The sequence below is a fragment of the Chinchilla lanigera genome, unplaced genomic scaffold (assembly GCF_000276665.1).
Source record: "Chinchilla lanigera isolate Chin_1 unplaced genomic scaffold, ChiLan1.0 scaffold00137, whole genome shotgun sequence".
NCBI lineage: Eukaryota > Metazoa > Chordata > Mammalia > Rodentia > Chinchillidae > Chinchilla > Chinchilla lanigera.
The window spans coordinates 2,415,604-2,434,479 of NW_004955538.1; the positions used below are offsets into that span (position 1 = coordinate 2,415,604).

Sequence of the window (18,876 nt, forward strand, 5' to 3'; positions counted from 1 at the left end):
CAGGACCCGACCCCGGAAGCCGGCGGCGCCCGCAGCTCACCTTGAGCCCCGCCCTCCAGGCAGCCCGCGGCACCGCCGGGAATGCGCATGGTTGGCCGTGCGGCGCTCGCGTCGGGTTTTGCGACCCTGCCGTAACGCGGCACCGCGCGCGCTCGCGACTCTGCCGTGTGGTGCGGAAAGTGGCGGGGCGGCTATGGCGGCGCTCCGCTCCGGCCCGAAGGCCCTACGGTCGCCTCTGTGCCGCGGCTTCGCGGGCGGCGGCTCCCGGCTCGCTCCGGAGCGCAGGGCCGAGCGGAGGGACGCGGCGCCCGGCGGGGTAAGGGGTCCCGGGGGCGGCGGGGCCCCGGAAGCGCCCGCGCAGGTCGTAACCTCGGCGAGAGAGTCCCGCACCTGACCCTGGAGGATGATCGCGCGTGGGGTGCGGAGAGCGCTCGACGCGGACAGCGCGTCCGTCTCGTCCTGTGCTTTTGTTTGGGCCTCGTGAAGCTTGTTCGGGCTTTTCTGTAAGCGGTGGCTGGCCTTTTCCAGCTTTTGTGGGACTTGACGTTGAATAGATCTTTGCAAACGCGCACGGAACGGGCGAGGGATCCGGAAGGAACGTCTCCAGCGGGAAAGAATGGCGCGCCGTTTTTATAACTTGCGCATCTTTCGGGGAGGGTGTTTTGTTTAAGGGAGGCCTAAACCTTGACCTCATCTGTCAGATGAAAACGTTGACTGTGTGGAATGGGCTGCAGATAAAATATTTAAACAACGCACACAAACACTAACAATTCATTTACTTCCAGGCTAGTGAGGGAGGCTGGCAAACTTGGTTTAAAACAATAATTAAGGAAGGACAGAAAAGAGCCAATTAAGGGTTGCAAAACGTGCCAGCCTTGTTCATTTCATTTCTGTTGGACTGGGGCTCTCAGCACACTTGTACAAATGTGGCTTTGAAGTCCAGTCTAGTTTACAGTTGAGATAAGCTGTTACCAGGGCAAGTTGTCGCCCAGGCCCCGGGCGCAGTTCCCTGGCACGGTGGCCATGGCCCTAACTTCTGTTCCTAGAACGTAGGAACTCCCCCAGCGCCTCGGTCGGAAGACACAATAGGTATCTGAACACGCTCTGGGGGCGCAAGGAGGAACCCGGCCAGCAACTTTCCCAAGGAGAGTGGTTTCCCTCCCTTATTTCATTGTTTATTTGTTTTTCTTCCGGTACCAGGAATCGAACTCACGACCTTGCACTTGCCAGACAGGCGCTGTGCCGCTGAGCTAAATCCCCAGCCCCTTTCCTTCCCTTATTTCATTAACGGTTGCTGGAGAAAAACAGCAGCACCCTAAGGTGGTCATAGAGGCCCCATTTAAAATAAGTTTTACTGAGTGTCGTGGGAGAGCTATGCCAGCAATACGAGTGACATGAGTTTCATCAGCTGTACGCTGCGGTAAGGCGCGAGCTTGCTGGAGACTCTGCCCTGTGGTGCGGAAGGTGGCAGGGGTATCCATAGCTGAGTACTCACTGTTTTCCTGTATGGCCAGTGAGCTAGACGATCGCAGGTTCTTTCATTCCAATTTTAATTAGTAATATCTATAACACTCAAGTCACACATCCTACTTAAGGCAGGAATATACAGATAACAAAAAACTATGGGAAGTTTAACAAAGCTGGGCAGAGTGGTACACACCTGTAGTCCCAGCTTCCTGAGGCTGAGGCAGGAGGATCTTAAATTCGAGCCCAGCCTGGGAAATGTAGCAAGACCCTGGCTCAAAATTAAAAGCTATTTTAAAAAGGAGGGAGCTGGGGTTGTAGCCCAGTGCAGAGGCCCTGGTGGTTGCGAGATTTGAAGACAGGACTGAAAGCAAAGGCCAGGGAGACAAGAAGAGTCACACACATATGATACAGACCAGGCAGGACTTTCTTAGGGAGTCGCCGGGCTTGTTGAGAGTGCAGAGTTGGCTCAAGGCTTGGTCTGGGTGGCAGGCAGTTAGGTGGGCCTCGTCGGGCACGGAGGTCTTAGGTGAGCTGAAGCCAGGGCACAAAGCTGGGTATCACCTATCCGGCCGGCTGTTCACCAGGTGGTCTGATGAGTGGATGTGTGGGCGTGTGCGCTGCTATATCCTAGTGTTGGATGCTCCTCCTCTTGTGTGATTCAGGCGAGGGGCTTGTGTCATTTGTTGGTCTGCTGTGTCCAATTGTAAGAGGCAGTTTAGCTAAGTAGGCAGACAAGAGTTGAAGATGGCTTTGGGCTGGTCAGCCTTAGGAAGAAAACAGCGTAGACACAGATTTAAGGGTTAATCTCAAGCCATCTGCATTACTAAGCTCAACCAGCCAGCGCGGGTAACTCCTCCCCCTTTTACTTTGTTGTCGCTAATTACACGGCAGGATTCCTAACTGGACAAAGAGTGACCCGTGCAGGGCCACTACACGGCCACTACACTCTCCATTTCTCTACAGGTGTGGTAGAGCCAGGACAGCCCATACCCAAATTCTATCTGCTAAGCCCACCTTGACCTGGTAAGGCCACCTAGATATAAACGACCCTAGACAGCCACCCTGGCCACCCATTTCATGACCCCTCCCAGCTGGGAGCTCTCTTTCTTAGACTTGTGATGAACGTCCTCGTCACCACCTCCCTTTTGGCAGAGATCTCATTCTTCTGCTCCGGGAGGCAGTGGCCCAGTTTGCACAGTATCACAGTACGCTCGTGGGGCCGGGCTTTCTCTGCTGGAACTCGGGTGTGTCATGTGCTCCTGATTTAGTCTGATAACCTCGTAGGTTGTCATTCTTTATTAGTACGAGGAATGTGTTCATCTGTGTCCTCTGAGTGTGCTGGACAGCTGAGATGGTTCTTTCTGGTGAGTTTAGTGTGTCTGGCATCTGGTGCTGATCTGTCTGCAGACACGGAGCTAGGGCGTTCTGTCTCAGGGTTTGTACTCTGAATGGAACAAACTGCTGTTTCGGGGCAGGCGCACACCTGCCCTGCGCACCACGCGCCTGGCCTCTGTCCTTTGTGGCCCAGGTGATGCAGAAGTCCTGTTGTGCCCCAGGATTTCTCCCGCCTGCCTGGGAGATGAGTGAGGTGACGCTGCCTCCTGCTTCTGTGAGTCAGAACTTGCCCAGCCTCCTCTTGTGACTGGAGCCAGGTTTTTATAGGACCCGAACGTCCCGTCCTGTGATGCTAGATCTGGATTGCACAAGAGACGGATTTTTACCTCAGGGCAGTTTGTGTTTGTCCTGTGTTTCTGACCGTTTCTGTTGCTTCTGAACTGCATTTCTGGAGCACAGAGACTCTGTTGTCCTTGGGACTTCAGGTGTAAACATCAAACCCTGACAGTAACGGGCAGCAAGCCTTTTTTCTTTCAGTAGCGCTTACATTTTAGTCCTGTGTGTCTGGCTTGTCTGAATGTTTTTTCTTTGTCCTACATTTGAGTTAAGGAGAACTGCTTTTGAGGCCTACATCACTTACTCCCTTCTCTGACCTCTGGGTATCAGGTTTTTTGTTTTTTGTTTTTTTAAAATTTTTTCTGAAATAGTATCTGGCTGTGTTGCCCAGGCTGGGCTTGAGCTTGTGAGTTCAAACCATCCTGTTCCTCAGCCTCCTAAGTAGCTGAGACTACAGGCTCACACCACTCTGTCTGACCTGGGTACCAGTTTTTAATAGGAAAATATTATAGATCTTAAAGGTTAAATGTCGTGCTTCCTTTAATACCCAAGAACTCAGCTCTTAAACTGTGGCTGAGCTGCTCAGTGCCTGCTTGTACCTGCTGTATAGTTTACGGCATTGGTCCTTAAACTGCATGTTGAAATTAATCTGGAAGACATTTTCCTTCTTTTGGTAGGGGCCACTAGGGATTGAACCCAGGACCTTTGCACTGAGCTAATCCCAGCCCTTTTTATTTATTTATTTGTTTTTAAATTTTCATGCAGGAACTTACTGAGGTGCTCACTTGTGTAGGCTGGGCTTACTTGCAACCCTCTTGCCTCAGCTTCCCAGAGTGCTAGGACTACAGCCATGCATGATCGTGCCCAGCTAATCTGAAAGATAGTTCTGGAATGAGGCTGGTGTGTCAGCTTTGTGAGGATGTCTTGGGTGGTGGAAGTTTGAGGTTCATCGTATGCATTACCTGCTTATAGGCTTGAGTTGTATTGACAAGTGTGGTAGTCATTAACATGTGTTGTTCTCCTATACCCATTTAAATTAACATTCTAACCAGTTTAATCTCCACAGTTGTACGAAATGTTATCATCCTCATTTTATAGGTAAGGAAATTCCGGCTCTGTAAGACTGAATAACGCTCTTGGGGCCCTAAGGCTCAGCTGTAAAGAATGTAATTGTCTTATGTACAGAGGACAGTTAAACCTTTCCTTCTTTTTGGATGAAAAAAAGTACTTTTGGATGAAAATGAGCAAATTGCTGCCTGGTGCCATCCCCAAGACTTTGATGTCAGGGTCACTTTCATTTTACCTATTTTTTTGTTTTTTGAAACAAGGTCTCAATATGTAGTCCAAGATGGCTTTTTTGTTGTTGTTGTTGTTTTTGAGACGGGGGACTCTCTATGTAGTTTAGAGTCCCTTGAACTCACTAAGTGGGCCAGGCTGGCCTCACATTCATGGCAATCCTCCTGCCTCAGCTTTCCAAGTACTGGGATTACAGATGTACACCATCATGCCCAGGTCCAAGAAGACTTTGAGCTCAATACATAGCCCAGGCTGGCCTCAGATGTGCAGCCCTCCTGTTAGTCACTTTGGCCTCATGAAGTGAGCTGGTGCATGTACCTTTTTCTCTTCTAGGGATTGATTTTCTGTATTGGTCAGGCTTTCTTTGCTGGGGTCAAATAAGTGATATGCGTACAGCTTAGAGTAAAGGTTGGCTGTAGTTTAGTCCATTTGGCCAGCTCTAAGGCAGAGATGGCATAGTGGAAGGGCCTAGCAAGGGCAACTGCTCATCCCACCATGGCCAGGAGGCAGAGAGAGCAGGAAGAGACAGAGATGGAGAGAGAGGGGAAGGAATCCAAAGGGCTCCCTAGTGACCCAGCACCTCCCTAGTGACCCAGCACCTCCCTAGTGACCCAGCACCTCCAAGTGGGGCCCTCTCCTAGTAGGACATTCAGCTAAGAACTCATCAACACTTTTATCTACTGATTAGCATAGCACCACCAAGATCCAGAAGCCCCCCACTGAACCCACAGGACTTCTGGGGGGGACACTTTAGATTTAAACCATTGGGAGTATGTGATCCCTCCCCGTGAATCCGGGGCGTTCATACTGAGCTACATCTCCTGCCCTTTCTGTTGATTTTTATTTTGAGACCAGGTGTCTGTCCTTGAGTCTTTTTAAGTTGCTGCTTGCAGGCTGAGCTTGAGTTTATTCGTGGGTTTGTACTAAGGCCCTGTGTGCCCTGCACTGGGGCAAAAACAAGTGTAATAGAAGCACTAGTTGCGGGCACCACAGGGAGGCAGGGCTCCCACTGTGATCACCCCGTGTAGGGGAAGGTGTTCCTCTGGCCTGGGCCGTCTCCCCTGCCAGCAGTGTTCTGAAATTAGGAGAACCTCCACTGATTTTCTAGTAGGAAATGACCTTGCCCTCCCTGTGGCTGGCCGTCTGTGTGCACTGCTGACTATGGTTTCTGGTGTCTCGTGGCTGTGTGGAGTACGGGTGGGGACCCCCACTCTCACCGAGGAAGCGGACTGGGCCTGAGCTCCCACCCCAGGCGCACCAGTGAGGGTCTCCTGTCCCTGCCGGAAGAGGTTATGTGGCCCAGAGGAGCCGCCTTCCCATAGGAAGCCAGGCCTGGGGCCCCTGCTGTCAGAACCCCAAATGACAGTAATTATTCCCATAATAAAGGGAGCCTTCCTGTTCCGGAAGGTTCTTTCCGCCCCTAAGCCTCTTGCCTTCCTTCTGAATAGCAACTTCCTGGTGACCAAAGACAGAAATGCTAGTTCATAGGGGAAAGTGGAACTAAGCTGTCACAACCCAACATAAAGGCTTTGGAGTTACCTGGAGAAGTTGTTACATCAGATTCATCTGTAAAGCGGAGTTGGTTTTGTTTTCCCCAGCAGTGAGGACGAATCCTGGGCTTTTTGCCTGCTAAACAGATGCTCTCCTACTGAGCTACAGTCCTAGCCTTTAAAAAAAAATTTAGGAGGCCCATGTGTCAGGGCCACACGTGCGGCCACCTGCAGCAGTGTCAGCTGTGAGTGTGGAGGGGACAGCGGCCCCCAGCACAGCGGCCCCCAGCTCCTGCGGGCAAACACGTCCAAGCACAGAATCTCAGCGCCGTAGGGTAAGTGGCACCGAGTTAACACGAAGCAGGTGGAAAGTTTAAGCCCAGAGCCTGTCCTCCAGAGTCTGAGGGTGAAAAGTAAAATAGAGTCTGAGAGGAGCTGTGCTCATCGCTCGGACGGCTGGGCTGTTCCCAGCTCAGGGCAGAAGCCCCTCAGTTTCAGAGAGGTTTCCTCACAGCTTTTTCCTTACTGTCTTCCTACTAGTACACACATTTATATTTGCTTATTTCTAGAAGGCAATAGCATTAAACTTTACTTTGAATGTTAGGTGGCATTGATTTCCTTAGAAATATCTTTGGGTTGGGCTGGGGGTGTAGCTCAGCGGCACAGCGCCTGCCTGGCAAGCACAAGGTCCTGAGTTCCATTCCCAGTACCAAAAAAAAAAAAAAAAAAAGGTGAGAAATGCCAGGCGTGGTGACTCACACCTGTAATCCCAGCACTAGGGAGGCTGAGGCAGGAGGATCGTTGTGAGTTTGAGACCAGCCTGGGCTACAAAGTGAGCTCAAGGCCAGCCTGAACTGCGTAGTGAGACCCTGTCTCAAAAAGACAAAGAAATATTCTTGAGTTAAATGCTTGCTTTCTTCTCCCTTTTCTTTTCTTCCTCTTTCTCTTTCTCCTTCTTCTCTTTCTTCTTTCTCTTGCCCTTCCTCTTCCCCTTCCTCTTCTTTCTTTTTGAAACAGGGTTTTGCTATTCAGTTCAAGTTAGACTTGAACTCACTTTGTAGTCCAGGCTGACCTCAAACTCTCAGCAGTTCTCCTGCCTCAGCCTCCCCAGTGCTGGGATGGCAGGTGTGCACCACCACGTCGGGCTGGGCTGAGCTGCTTTGTACATGTCCGGGATAGCGCTTTTGTGTGCAGTTCTCTTTCCACCGTTTGGACTGGTACAGGGCGCCCCCTTGTGGTGTGGGCTCGATTTCCCTGATGACAGGGTGGTGAGCGCGTCCTTTCGTGTTTATTTGCCATCTGAAGGTCTTCAATGAAATTTTTATTTATCTATTTTGCCCATCTTTAAATTATTTTTCCTTTTTTTAATGTTTTTCTTCTCATTTTTGAGTTTTAAGAGTTCTTTCTAGGGGCTGGGGATTTAGCTCAGTGGCACAGCGCCTGCCTGGCAAGCGCAAGGTCGTGAGTTCAGTTCCTGGTACCGGAAAAAACAACAACAACAACAGCAAAATGAGTTCTTTCTATTTTCTGGGAACACACCCTTTCCGCCATGAATATGTCTTTACCTAATCTGTGGCTTATTTTCCTATTACCTGAGAGTGGTCTTAGAAGACCAAAATCTTAGCTTTGGTGAAGACCAATTGATCAATTTTTGCCTTATGCAGTGTGTTTTTGCTTTACCTAAGAAATGTTTGTTTTAGGTTGCAAAAACTTTCTTTTATAGTAACACACCCGTGTAATCCCAGCTACTTATGTGACTGAGGCAGGAAGATTGCAAGTTCAAGCCCAGCCTCTGCAAGTTAGCAAGGTGTTGTCAGTGAATGAGCGAATGGCTGCAGATGTAGCTCAGTGACAGTGTCTCTGGGTTCAGTCGCTAGCATGCGTGCACACACACACACACCTGCGCACACCTAGGTGGGCATGCACACATCCGTCTTTTATGTTTCCTTTTAGAAGTTTTTATAGCTTTAGATTTACACTGGGTCTGTGATCCGTCTCAAGAAAATTTTTTGTGTGTGGTGCAAGATACAGGCGGCACGTGCTCCTGCTCCTCCCGCATTAGGGTGCGGGGTTGTTGCCACACTGTCTACAGACATGGTGTGAAGACGTTGATATCACTGTAGTTCTTTTAGTTTGGAAATTCCCTGGGTGCGGTCCCGGTCCCGTCTTAAAGAGAAGAAACCAATCTGGAATCTTAATAATACCGATGGTTAGTTACCGAATAAGCACCTCAGGCTTGTTGAGTTGTGTCTCATTCCATGCATTTCTTTCAAGGCCTCAAGATTCTGCCCTCCAAGAAAATCTCGCCATGATTGGATCGGACCCCCAGATAAACATTCCAACCTCCGCCCTGTTCACTTCTACATCCCTGAAAATGAATCATCATTGGAACAAAAGCTCAGGGAACTGAGACAGGAAACACAAGCATGGAACCAGCAGTTCTGGGCAAACCAGAATTTGAGTTTTAGTAAGGTAAGCGTAGGTTTCATGCAGAGTGAGAACTATCTCACTTGGCCGCTTGGTCGTGCTGAGTCTTTAGTATTTGTGTTGCCTTTCTGTTGCTATTTCTCAGGGCATGTGTGTACATGTGTGTGCAGAAGTTTTTTGTTGTTGTTTTGAGACAGTCTCTCTTTGTGACCCAGGCTAGCCTTGAACTCACTATGTAGCCCATGCTGGCCTTCAACTTGGGATGATCCTCCTGCCTCAGCCTCCTGAGTGCTGAGGTGTGTAGAAGTTTTAAAAACAATATGTGCCAGGTGTGGTGACCCATGCCTGTAATCCCAGCACTTGGGAGGCTGAGGTTGGAGGGTTGCTACGAGGTCAAGGCCAACCTGGGCCACACAGTGAGTTCAAGCCTGAACTACATAGTGATACCTTGTCTCGAAACAAACAAACAGCACCAGCATACAACTGTATATGAGAAGCATCAGCCTTTTTTTTGTTGAGAATTTTTTTGGTTTGTTTGTTTCTTGGGACAGGGTCTCACTACGTAGTGCAGGTTGACCTTGAACTCATTGTGTTGCCCAGGCTGGCCTCAAACTCACGGCAGTCTTCCTGCCTCAGCCTCCCAGGTGCTGGGGTTACAGGTGTGTGACACCCAGCTCACACATGACACTTTTAACCAAATTCAGATGCTTTCTTGAGCAGGTTTTGGGGTGGGCTGTTTCTCAGGAAATGCACAGCAGACTTCTCCAGAACAGGGTGAGCTGTGCTCCAACGGGAGGTGGTTCTGACGGTCTCTTCTTCTAGGAGAAGGAAGCCTTCATCCAAGCAAGACTGCAAGCCCGAGGCCTGGGCCTGGGGGCAGAATCAGGTCAGTGCATTGTGCACTCCTGGCTGACCCTGTTTGGGCCTGCACAGGAGGCGAGGTGGGGTGTTGAGTGGGGTGGAAGCTCCGGTGCCAGGCCTCCCCTCCTGCCTGCTGCCTGGTGTCCTCCTGGCTCTCTCCTCTCTGGGCCTCTTTTCCTTTGCTTGCTGCTGCTCTTCGTCTCTCCTGGTGTGACAGCCTCTCAGGGTTGGGGTCTCCAGTGGCAACTCCTGGCTGAAGTCCCAGGGCCTCTGCAGTCCCCTCCTTATCTGGTCACAAGCTTGAACTGTGGAGAGCCAGCAGCGTCCTCCCTCTCCGCCCGCTAGGGTGACTTCCGGAATGTTCTCCACCTCTGCCGCTTCCTGTGTTTAACCGTGGCTGGAGTTCGGGCCTGGTTAACTCTCGGCTGCTGCCCTGGTGCCCAAGCTTTCCCTAGTCTCCAGTCTTTCCCCTGGTACTGGGATTGTGCCCACAGGCTCCTCACTGAGCTGCTCCTCCACCCAGGACCTGCTGTGTAGTCCCGACCACAGTCCTCTTGCCTCAGCCTCTGAAGGACTGGGGTTACAGGAATGTACCACCATGCCCAGCTGTTTTTGTTTTTATCTTGAGCGAAGATCTCAAAGTTGCCTAGACTGGTCTCAGACTTGCAGCCTCCTGCCTCAGCCTCTGTAGTAGCTGGAGTGACAGGGTTGTGCCGTCATGCCTGGCAGGCTTCTACCACTTAAGTCAGCGACCATTGCCCTTGTTCTGTACAGAGCTGGTTTAGCCTCTGTGGGCCATAGGCGGTGTCTTTTGAACTACTCAATTCTGCTATTGAGTAAAACATAAACAAATGGGTTTCGATGTGTTCCAATAAAACTCTACTTACACAAACAGGCCCTGGGCCAGATTTGGCCTGTAGTGTGGATTCTCAGGCCCTGCTGTTAATCCATTCTTTGCATTGCACACAGGCTGTTCTGTCCAAAATACATATCTGGGGGCTGGGGATTTAGCTGAGCGGCACAGCGCCTGCCTGGCAAGCACGAGATCGTGAGTTCGATTCCCGGTGCCAGAAAAACAAACAAACAAACAAACAAAATACATATCTGTCAGTTGCTGCTCAGTGTGGGTTCCTAGACTCATGGCTGCAGAGCAGTGGTGCCTCTGCTGCTCTGGACAGGAGGCCTGTCTGGCCCTGCTCGCGCCAGGCATTCGCTGTGCCGGGGAACCGTGCTGCCTCGGACCCTTCCATTTACTGTCCTGTCGTTTCTGTTGGGCTAGAATGTCGAGTGCTCAGTAGCCTTCGGCCATTTTCTCTTGGTGTTGATGTCGGGCCCTAGTAACATTTAGTGCCAGTTGTTTTTCATCCTTTAAATCAGATTTTATTGGCACTTTTTTTTTTTTTTTTTGGTTTTTCTCTGGTACTGGGAACCGAACTCATGACCTTGCGCTTGCCAGGCAGGCGCTTTTGCCGCTGAGCTAAATCCCCAGCCCCATTATTGGCACATTTTTAATGGTACATTTAGATATATGGGATGATCACACTCATGGTAGAGATAACTTGACTTTCCCCTCCCTTCCCCTCCCTTCGTCGTACCAACTGTTGAGCGGCGTGCGCTCTCACGGCCTTGTGCTGATGGGACGTCCAGAACCATTGCCCCGAAAGCCAGTAAGCTAACGTGTTGTCATAACGCACCATCTGCCCCCTACTAATCCCAAACCTGGCCTGACCCTCTGCCATGTGCAGTGACCAAAGTGGGAGGGACCAGAGGCTGGGGGCGGGCGCCCCACTGGTGTGGACCTGGGAGGGTCCACGTCTGGTCCGCTGCTGGCCGCGTGCGTGCGTGTGTGTGTACATGTGTGTCGAGACTAGCCACTCTCCTAGGAAATGGATGTGGTTGTTCTGAGTCTTATTAAATCTCAGAATCCTGTTGGTGTCCCTGCTGAGTGTTGAAAGCTGGCCTTAAATCAGATTTTACTGACGAAGTAGGACGGACTGTATTGAGGAGAGGGAGGGTGGAGGAGGCTGGGGAGCTGGGGCCTCAGGACACAGGGACGGAGGGAGGGGACCCGTGGGGCGCAGTGGTGGCCGAGGTAAGAATGCGTGGTTGTCCTGGGAAGTGCTAAGTATGGATGGAAAACATTCCTGCCCAGAGGTGACAGCGGTGTGGGCTGGTTAGCTACCTCGATTTAGTTGTTCTGCAATGGACATGAGCTCCGAAACATCCTGTCGTATGTGGTAAACGCAGTTTCATCTGTCACTGTAACAAGTCACGGGGCTGTGGTGACTGCCATGGAGGTGGGGTGGCCGGTGCGTCCCCTCCATGGCCGGAGCATCTTACACCTGCATGCACTTAATTTGACAGCACGAAGGTGCCCAGAGCTGAGGGAAGAGGTTTGTTTAATAAATGATGTTGGAGAAATGAATGACGTTCAATCTAAAATATCAAGTTCAGATTTATTTTCCTACAATAGCAGTACATTTCAAATTGGTCAAGAAGTTTATTTTTAGGGATTAATTTTTTTTTTGGTACTGGGAATCGAACTCACGACCTTGCATTTGCCAGGCAGGCGCTTATGCCACTGAACTGTATCCCTGGCCCATAGGAATTAATTTTTTATGGATGAAGGAATTAAATACATGACTCCTAGTTGCAGAAAGTCTACAAAATAAAACTGACTCTAAAAAAACCCAAAATGCCTCTGTTTTCCAGAAAAGGGATAATCCCCCTAAGCCTGGCAGGAGGAGAGAAACTGAAGAACTTGTGGTCATGGGCTTTCCGTGGCTGTAACAAAACATGAGGCCCTTAACACCAAGGGCATCTGAGCTCCAGCTGGGTGTGCCTGCTGGCTGGGGGGGCTGTCCCCTTGGGGCCAGGAGCAGCCGGGGGCAGACAGTATGCAATGCCCAAGGGCTCCACTAGGCCCCACTCCTGAGGTTCTGCCCTTTCCCAGGGCCCCTGGAGGACACTGCAGATGGCGAGCCGGACTGTCCGGGCCAGTCCAGGACAGCGGGCAGGGCCATCTCAGCACTCCTTCCTTCTCAGGGAAACTGCTTCAGGCTGTGCCTGATCCAGCTTGGTGCTGTGGCTGCCCTGGGAGGGCAGAGGCGGCTTCTGGGGAGGGAGCCAGGCTGGTGCCAAGGAGACACTGGCAGGCGGCCTGGAGAGAGCAGAGGGGGTCAGCGTCCAGCTCCTTGCGACAGCAAGTGGGCAAGTGCTTGCCATCTGGAGCTCTCACAGCGTTGCGTCAGCTCCACGCCCATCTAGCCGGACCGTCTATGGAAAGGGAGCAGGTCCCGACTAAACTCCCGTGCACCCGAGGCACCCTTTGTGCTTTCGGCAGTCCCAGGTGTTTCTGCGGGGAGACTCAGAGCTGCTGGTGTGACCTTGGCAACCGTGGTGGCATGAAGTCCCAGCCTTTCCCGAAGGGTCTGACCACACAGGCAGCGGGGCGCGGCCGAGGACTTGTCCTGGGGCGCTGTGTGTTCTGAGCGCGGTTCTCCCAGTGTGAGGCTCCGCAAGTGTCCCAGAGCCCAGTGAGAGCGCGTCAGCCGGCGCGGGCTGCACACCCCCAGGGTGGCGCCCCACAGCTCTGCAGTGGGATGGAAAACTGCTGACTGATCCCACATGCAGCAGCACAACTCTGATTTCAGTTCTGCCTGGCCCCGCATTAAATGTCGCTTGCTGGGCGGGCCGGACAGTGGGAGAGTGAATTCCTTCGTCTCCTTTCATCCCTGGAACAGGGCGGCATCCTGAGGGATTCGCTTCATCAGCTGTTACTTTTGAAACACCCACATCTCAGGGCTGTGCAGCGAGCTGCGCGCGCCCCTCCCCCTCCTCCCGCCCCCGCCCTCTTCCCTCCTCCCGCAGCCCTCCCCTCAGTTGCTGTGTTCTGTGACAAGTCTGTGCTGATGGGTGTGGGATGGGGGGTGACCTAGCAGACGTTTGCAGGCCTCCTGCTTTCTGCTGAGCTCTGGCCTGAGGTCTTGAGGGGGTGGCCCAGCCTGTTCCCAGAGCCCTGCCCGCCTCCGCTGGTCCCTTGTTTGCCCCGATGGCAGCCGGTGGCCATGACAGCCAGACTCCTGCTGCCTCCCCAGCAGAGCCTGGGCTGATACGGGATGCTGGTGTGGTCACATGGCCGGATGAGGAAGCAGCCGGCAAGTCACGGGTCAGGCCACGAGGCCAGCAGCGGACAGAGCCTGGCCCTGTCTGTCCAGTGGAGCAACTCTGACGGTTGCCGCCGCAGGGGAGAGCAGCTTTCCTCCCTGTTCCGTCCCCTCAAGCGCGTGAAGGCCGAGAGATCCAGGAGGCTGATGCCGGACACAGCTGTCCCAGGGGCCCCCGGAGACTTCACCCTGACAGCTGGCCCTCTCGCTCTGACACACGCCCTGGTCCTGATTGCCTTGTGGTCTACAGCAGCCCCCTCGACAGGACCCTGCCCCCCTTCCTCTGGGAGCCCCTCGGGTGGTGGGCGCCCCCTCCTCTGTCCGAGGAGCATCCATCCTGACACTGAGCTGAGGTCCCAAGGGCGGGGCATGGCCGGTTGGCCCGCAGAACTGCAGCACAAGCAGGCACACCCCGTGTGTTCCCAAGAGTGCAGGTGTGGCCCTGGGGAACTGGCCGCACACGGGGAGCACTGGCCAGGCCAGGGGCGAGCGCACGGGGACATGGGTGCTCAGATAGGATGGTTCTGTTGCCAGATGCTTGAGCGAGGGCTGGCTGAGGTCCTGCCGTGCAGCGGGCCCGTGGTCAGCTCAGCGCTGATCGGGCTCAGGATGCTGCAGAGAGGTCCTCGCTGAGTTGTAAATCACAGACTGTGAAGTTACACTGATCCCAGCTACTGAGTTACGAGTCTGGGCCCAGCCTGAGCAGCAGAGACCTTGCATGTTTTTGGTGTCCGGAGTGTAGTGAGCTACACCCCCAGTGGTTTTAGTTTTTATTTTGTAGTAGGACTTAAGTTTTTCAGGCTGGGCCCAAACTTGAGATCTTCCTGCCCCAGCCACTGGAGTGTCAGGGTTACAGCCAGGGGGCTCCACACCCAGCTCAAATAATTAATATTTATTTGTTTTTGCAGTACTGGGGATTGAACCTAGGACCTTCAGACTGAGCCACATCCCCAGCCTTTTTTAAGGTTTTGAGACACTAAGTCACTAAGCTGCTCAGCTTAGGCTCAAATTTGTGATCCTCCTCCTCAAATTTGTGATCCTCCTCCTCAAATTTGTGATCCTCAGCTTCCCAGCATGCTGGAATTATAGGTGTGTGCCACAATGCTCAGCATCAAATTTATTATGTCTCTTATTTTTTTTTAAATCTTAAATCTTTTTCACCTCTGTTTCCAAAAGGAAGAGTATAGTTCTATCGCCTGCACATTGTCCACAACCCCTGCACCAGGCAGGGCAGGGTCCTAATTACTTTTTATACTATAGACGTGGAATTGTTTTCTGAGCTTCATTTCGGATTCCTTATTGCCAGTATATAGAAATACAGTTGATATTTGTGTGTTGATGTAGTATCCTGCGAGCTTGCTGAATTTGTTTTTTAGCTAATCGTTTTTTTATTCTTCCCTGTAAGCCTTAATGTTGATGTTGAAATTTATTTTCAGGTCCAAAAGCAACGCTGAGTGCAGAAGACATGGCTGACTTTTACAAGGAATTTCTCAGTAAAAATTTTCAGAAGCACATGTGTTACAACAGGTGCGTGTTTCTTTCCTGAAAGTCCCAGCGTCCCGGCCAGGTCAGGCAGCGTTGTTTTCTCACCTGTGCTGAACACACCAGAGCTTGTATCAGATGGACACATGGCGTGATTTCATCCACATCACTTTGCATTTTGTCTTTTTTTTTTTTTTTTTTTTTTCCTCCGGTACCGGGAACCGAACTCACGACCTTGCGCTTGCCAGGCAGGCGCTTTTGCCGCTGAGCTAAATCCCCAGCCCCCACTTTGCATTTTGAAATAAAATTGAGGGCTTCAGGCTGTGTGCGTAGGGCCTGGGGCGTGACTTTGGAGCACTAGCCTGGGTGACCTTCCTGGGAAAGCCTCCAGCTGGCTGGGTGCGGTGCGGGCAGAGAGATCTGGCCTCCACCTGCTGGGACTGCGACCACACCTGTGGATGGAAACAGTTGCTTTGTGTCATGATGGAACCGACAGAAGCCCACGGTCGCGGCTGGTGATGACCAGGCTGCCACATCTTGGAAACTGAGAGACAGGAGGAGGGAAAACCCTGGAGAACACCCGGCCTCCCCGGCCGTCGTGCCGGGGGGGTAGCGCAAGGCAGCTGTGGGAAGGGTGGCGGTCAGCAGGCACCCTTCCCGGATGCAGTAGCAGGTCTGGGCGGCACCGAGGAAAGCTGAGAGGGACGGAGCAGGACGGTGGGGACCTGCACCTGGGCCGAGAGGCCACCACTGGCCGGCAGCACTGCGGCCCGGAGGGGGTGTTCCCACAGAGGTGGTGATTCGCGTGGCCAGGGCTCCAAACCAAGGCAGTTGACAGGGAGCAGGGAAAGGGGTTGAAGCGGGCGCCTGAAGATGCCGTCAGCCAAACCCAAAACGCTGGAAGTCCTAGGGCACCCGACCTCTTGAGGGTAGCTGGAACGACCGCGGAGGGAGGGGAGCTGCTGTGCACCCAGCGGGAGGCACGGGGGCGGGACGGTCTGGGCCGTGGCGGAGAGCTGTGCACGGAGGGTGCCACACGGTGACCGTGCACTGTGTTCCTGAGCTCTTGCGTCATTTTTGTCACTGTGTCTTTGAGCCAGGGTCTCGCTGTGTAGCCCAGGCTGGCCTTGAACTTGTCATCTTCCCTTTTCGTTCTCCCAAGAGCTGGTATTACAAGTGGGATTACTACGCCCAACTTCAACGTATGTTTTTAAAAAGGTTTTTTTTGTGCCAGGAATCAAACTTGGGACCTTGTGCTTGCCAGGCAGGCGCTGTGCTGCTGAGCTATTCCCCTAAACAGGTTTTAGCTGGTTACAGACACACAAGGCCCTGCACGTCCAGGTGGATGACGGGCTGTGACGGCTGACATTTGCTCGAAGCGTAGCACTGACGGCTGGGACAGGGCTGGAGGATGGGGTGGGCCGCTGGCTCTGGATGAGCGCGTGAGGGGACCGAGCCACGTAGGGTTGTCTTGGGTGTCGTGTCCTGCTTGTGCAGCTCTCCGGAGAGCTCGGAACCAGTGTGTGCAGAGCCCGTGAGTTTGTGCCCGACCCCACAGGCTTTGCGGGGGCCGCGCCCAGGGCAGACGGCCCCCTGGCCTCAGCATCATGGTCGAGTCCCCATACCCAAGCTGTGCCCGCTTTCCACGCACCCGAGGCCTGGGCCGGCCTCCTGGTACCTGCTCTGCGTGGTCCCGGGCCCCTGACGCTGTCCGCGGTGGTGGTGTCTCGCTGGTGGCCTCGCAGGCAGGTGCCGCGTGTGTGCCCGTGCCCAGCGTGTGTGCAGCTCCTCAGAGGCAGCTCCCCAGAGCTTGTCACCCCGAAGAGGATGTGGAGCTCTGTGCGGGCAGCACCTTTGCCCAGAGCTCCGGGCCGGGTGGGTGAAGAGCAGTCCTTGCTGCCTGCAGGGCCAGCAGCTGTGGGCCTCTCCGTGCTGTGTCTGCAGGAGCTGGGCGGCTTGCTGGGGAGTCTCCTCAGTGCCGACAGGAGGGACAGGTGGACGTGGGAGGGCAGGTGGCGAGCAGCAGGCCCAGCAGGGGTCTCTGTGGGAGCCCTGTCCCATGCACCTGTCTTACTCCCCACAGAGACTGGTACAAGCGTAATTTTGCCATCACCTTCATCATGGGCAGAGTGGCCCTGCAGAGGATTTGGAACAAGCTGAGACAGAAGCCAAAGCGGACGAGCTGTTAGCCTGCCCTGGCCCCAGCGTGACCTGCCCAGCTGGCTGCCCCTCGGGAGGGCCTGTGGCTGACCGGGTCACCCACGTCTCAGGGCAGGGCCAGCTGCTCCCGCCTGACTGGGCCCGGCCGGCTGGTTGTCACGATGTGTGAAATGAAGCTCTGGTGCTGCATGCCCGTCTTCTGTGTCTTGAATCCCACTGAATCGAAATAGAACAATGTAAAAATGTTAATAAAATTTCACTTGAAAGTGCCAGGTACTCAGGAGGATCATGAATTCGAGGCCAGCCTGGTAACTTAGTGAGCACCTGTCTCAAAGAATGCTACAAATGGTGTGGCACACTGTAATCCCAGCACTGGGGAGGCTGAGGCAGGACGGTCACTGAGTTGAGGCCAGCCTGGACTCCATAGTGAGTTCAAGGCAGCCTGAGGTATATAGCTAGACTCTGTCTCAAAAAAAAAAAAAAAAAAAAAAAATTCTACAAAGGGCTGGGTTATAGCTTGGGGGTGGGAGGGTGTGGCTTTGGGTTCCACCCTCAGTAGCTCAAAAGCAGAATTAGCCCTGAGTGACGGGAGTGGTGTGGAGGTGCTGCCCTGTGATGTAACAGGTGTTGGGGTTCTTGGGGTCCAACCCTGGCCAGGTCCGGCTGTCCTGGGTGCAGGCAGGGTCGGTGCCTGTCCCAGAGCGGTGGCAGTGGAGGGCACCGGGGCTGCTCCCGGTTTGTGCTGTCGCCCCTGAGCTCCCGAAGGCACCACGCGTGCCCATCCGCACGGGAGACAGCTGGGGCCTGCGAGGATGGAGGGAGGACCGCAGTGGGACGTGCCCCGGGCCAGCGGGACGGTCGTTGTGCCGGGACCTTGAATGTCCCCAGGGCCTGTGCGCTGCAGTCTTGGTCCCCTGCTGGGAGGTGGTGGACCGTTTGGGACCTGGAGTTGCCCTTGAAGGGGACATTGGCCCCCGACCCTTCTCTCATTGCTTCGGGCTTGTGAGGTGAGAAGCCCCTCCCACCCTGGGCTCCTCCGCCCTGAGAGCCAGATGAGTTTCCTCCCGCAGGCCGGTCCCAGGTGTTCTGTCAGGGTTGGAGCCCGAGGGGCACAGTCCCTGGACCGTGCCTGCACTGGTGGCCTCTGGCCTCGGCAGGAGCCGGTGACAGCACAAGTCAGAGGTGCCCCCCATGCCGCTGCTCCTGCCCCTCCCACCTCCCCCGCTGAGGTCCCGAGGGCCCCGGCAGTTGGGACGAGAAACCCAGGCAAGCGCCAGGCCAGAGTGGGGCAGGTAGCGGTAGAACCAGGACACCCAGGCCTGGCAGCGTGGAAAACGGCCTGTCCCTCCCTGTCTCCCCGTCGTCCTCGCATGTCCCGGCCCCACCGCCTCCATCAGTCGGGGCCGCCCACAGGACAAGCTGCTGTCCAGCAGTGGACAGGGCCTTGGCCGGGCTGCAGGAGCTGGGCAGGGAGGGCAGAGCCGAGGCCCCACACCCACCCCTCAGAGACGCTGACGTCCTGTGCTCAGGATAGTGTGGCTGTATGAAATGGGTGCCTGGGAACTTTCCCTCAGGGCCGTGCGGCGGAGCCCCAGCCCAGCGGCACATCGGGAGCTCTGGTGCCCTGGCACCAATGGGCGAGACGAGCCAAGTGGACCAGGGCAGCCCCAGCCCCCACGGGTCCCCTGGGGTTGTCCCTCTAAAAACGCAAGAAAGAAGAGATTAAATGATAGTGGTAAACGTTACTTTAGATCACAAATTAATGCAACTAAATTGTAATTGAAGTTATTTTGACCCTAAAATACATATGCTCTGCTTGTTAAAAAATTGAGTAAGATGATTCTGTATTGTAGTCA

At 53.8% G+C, this 18,876-nt stretch overlaps 2 protein-coding genes across 3 annotated transcripts in view; one reads left to right on the top strand and one right to left on the bottom strand.

Annotated features, from left to right (window-relative positions):
• Bag5 (BCL2-associated athanogene 5) overlaps window positions 1–491 on the bottom strand; it is a 3,798-nt gene extending 3,307 nt beyond the window's left edge. Inside the window, exon 1 of one of the 2 annotated variants that reach the window (XM_005410785.2) lies at window positions 391–491. The gene's annotated coding sequence lies outside the window, so the exon portion shown is untranslated. Of the gene's footprint in view, window positions 1–40; window positions 120–390 lie in introns of those variants that run through there. The other variant, XM_005410783.2, reaches the window with a different exon arrangement.
• Window positions 178–17,139, top strand: Apopt1 (apoptogenic 1, mitochondrial). Its single transcript, XM_005410782.2, has 5 exons — window positions 178–316; window positions 8,199–8,396; window positions 9,174–9,237; window positions 14,815–14,905; window positions 16,944–17,139. Exons 1-5 carry the CDS (start codon window positions 194–196, stop codon window positions 17,047–17,049), a joined length of 582 nt encoding a protein of 193 aa, XP_005410839.1. The 5' UTR covers window positions 178–193; the 3' UTR covers window positions 17,050–17,139.
• Window positions 17,140–18,876: the final 1,737 nt, after the last annotated feature.

Coding starts and splice junctions, on each gene's coding strand:
- Apopt1 (XM_005410782.2), top strand. CDS start 194: ATGGCGGCGCTCCGCTCCGGCCCGAAGGCCCTACGGTCGCCTCTGTGC. Junction 8,397..9,173: donor AGAATTTGAGTTTTAGTAAG/GTAAGCGTAGGT, acceptor CTCTTCTTCTAG/GAGAAGGAAGCCTTCATCCA. Junction 9,238..14,814: donor GGGCCTGGGGGCAGAATCAG/GTCAGTGCATTG, acceptor ATTTATTTTCAG/GTCCAAAAGCAACGCTGAGT.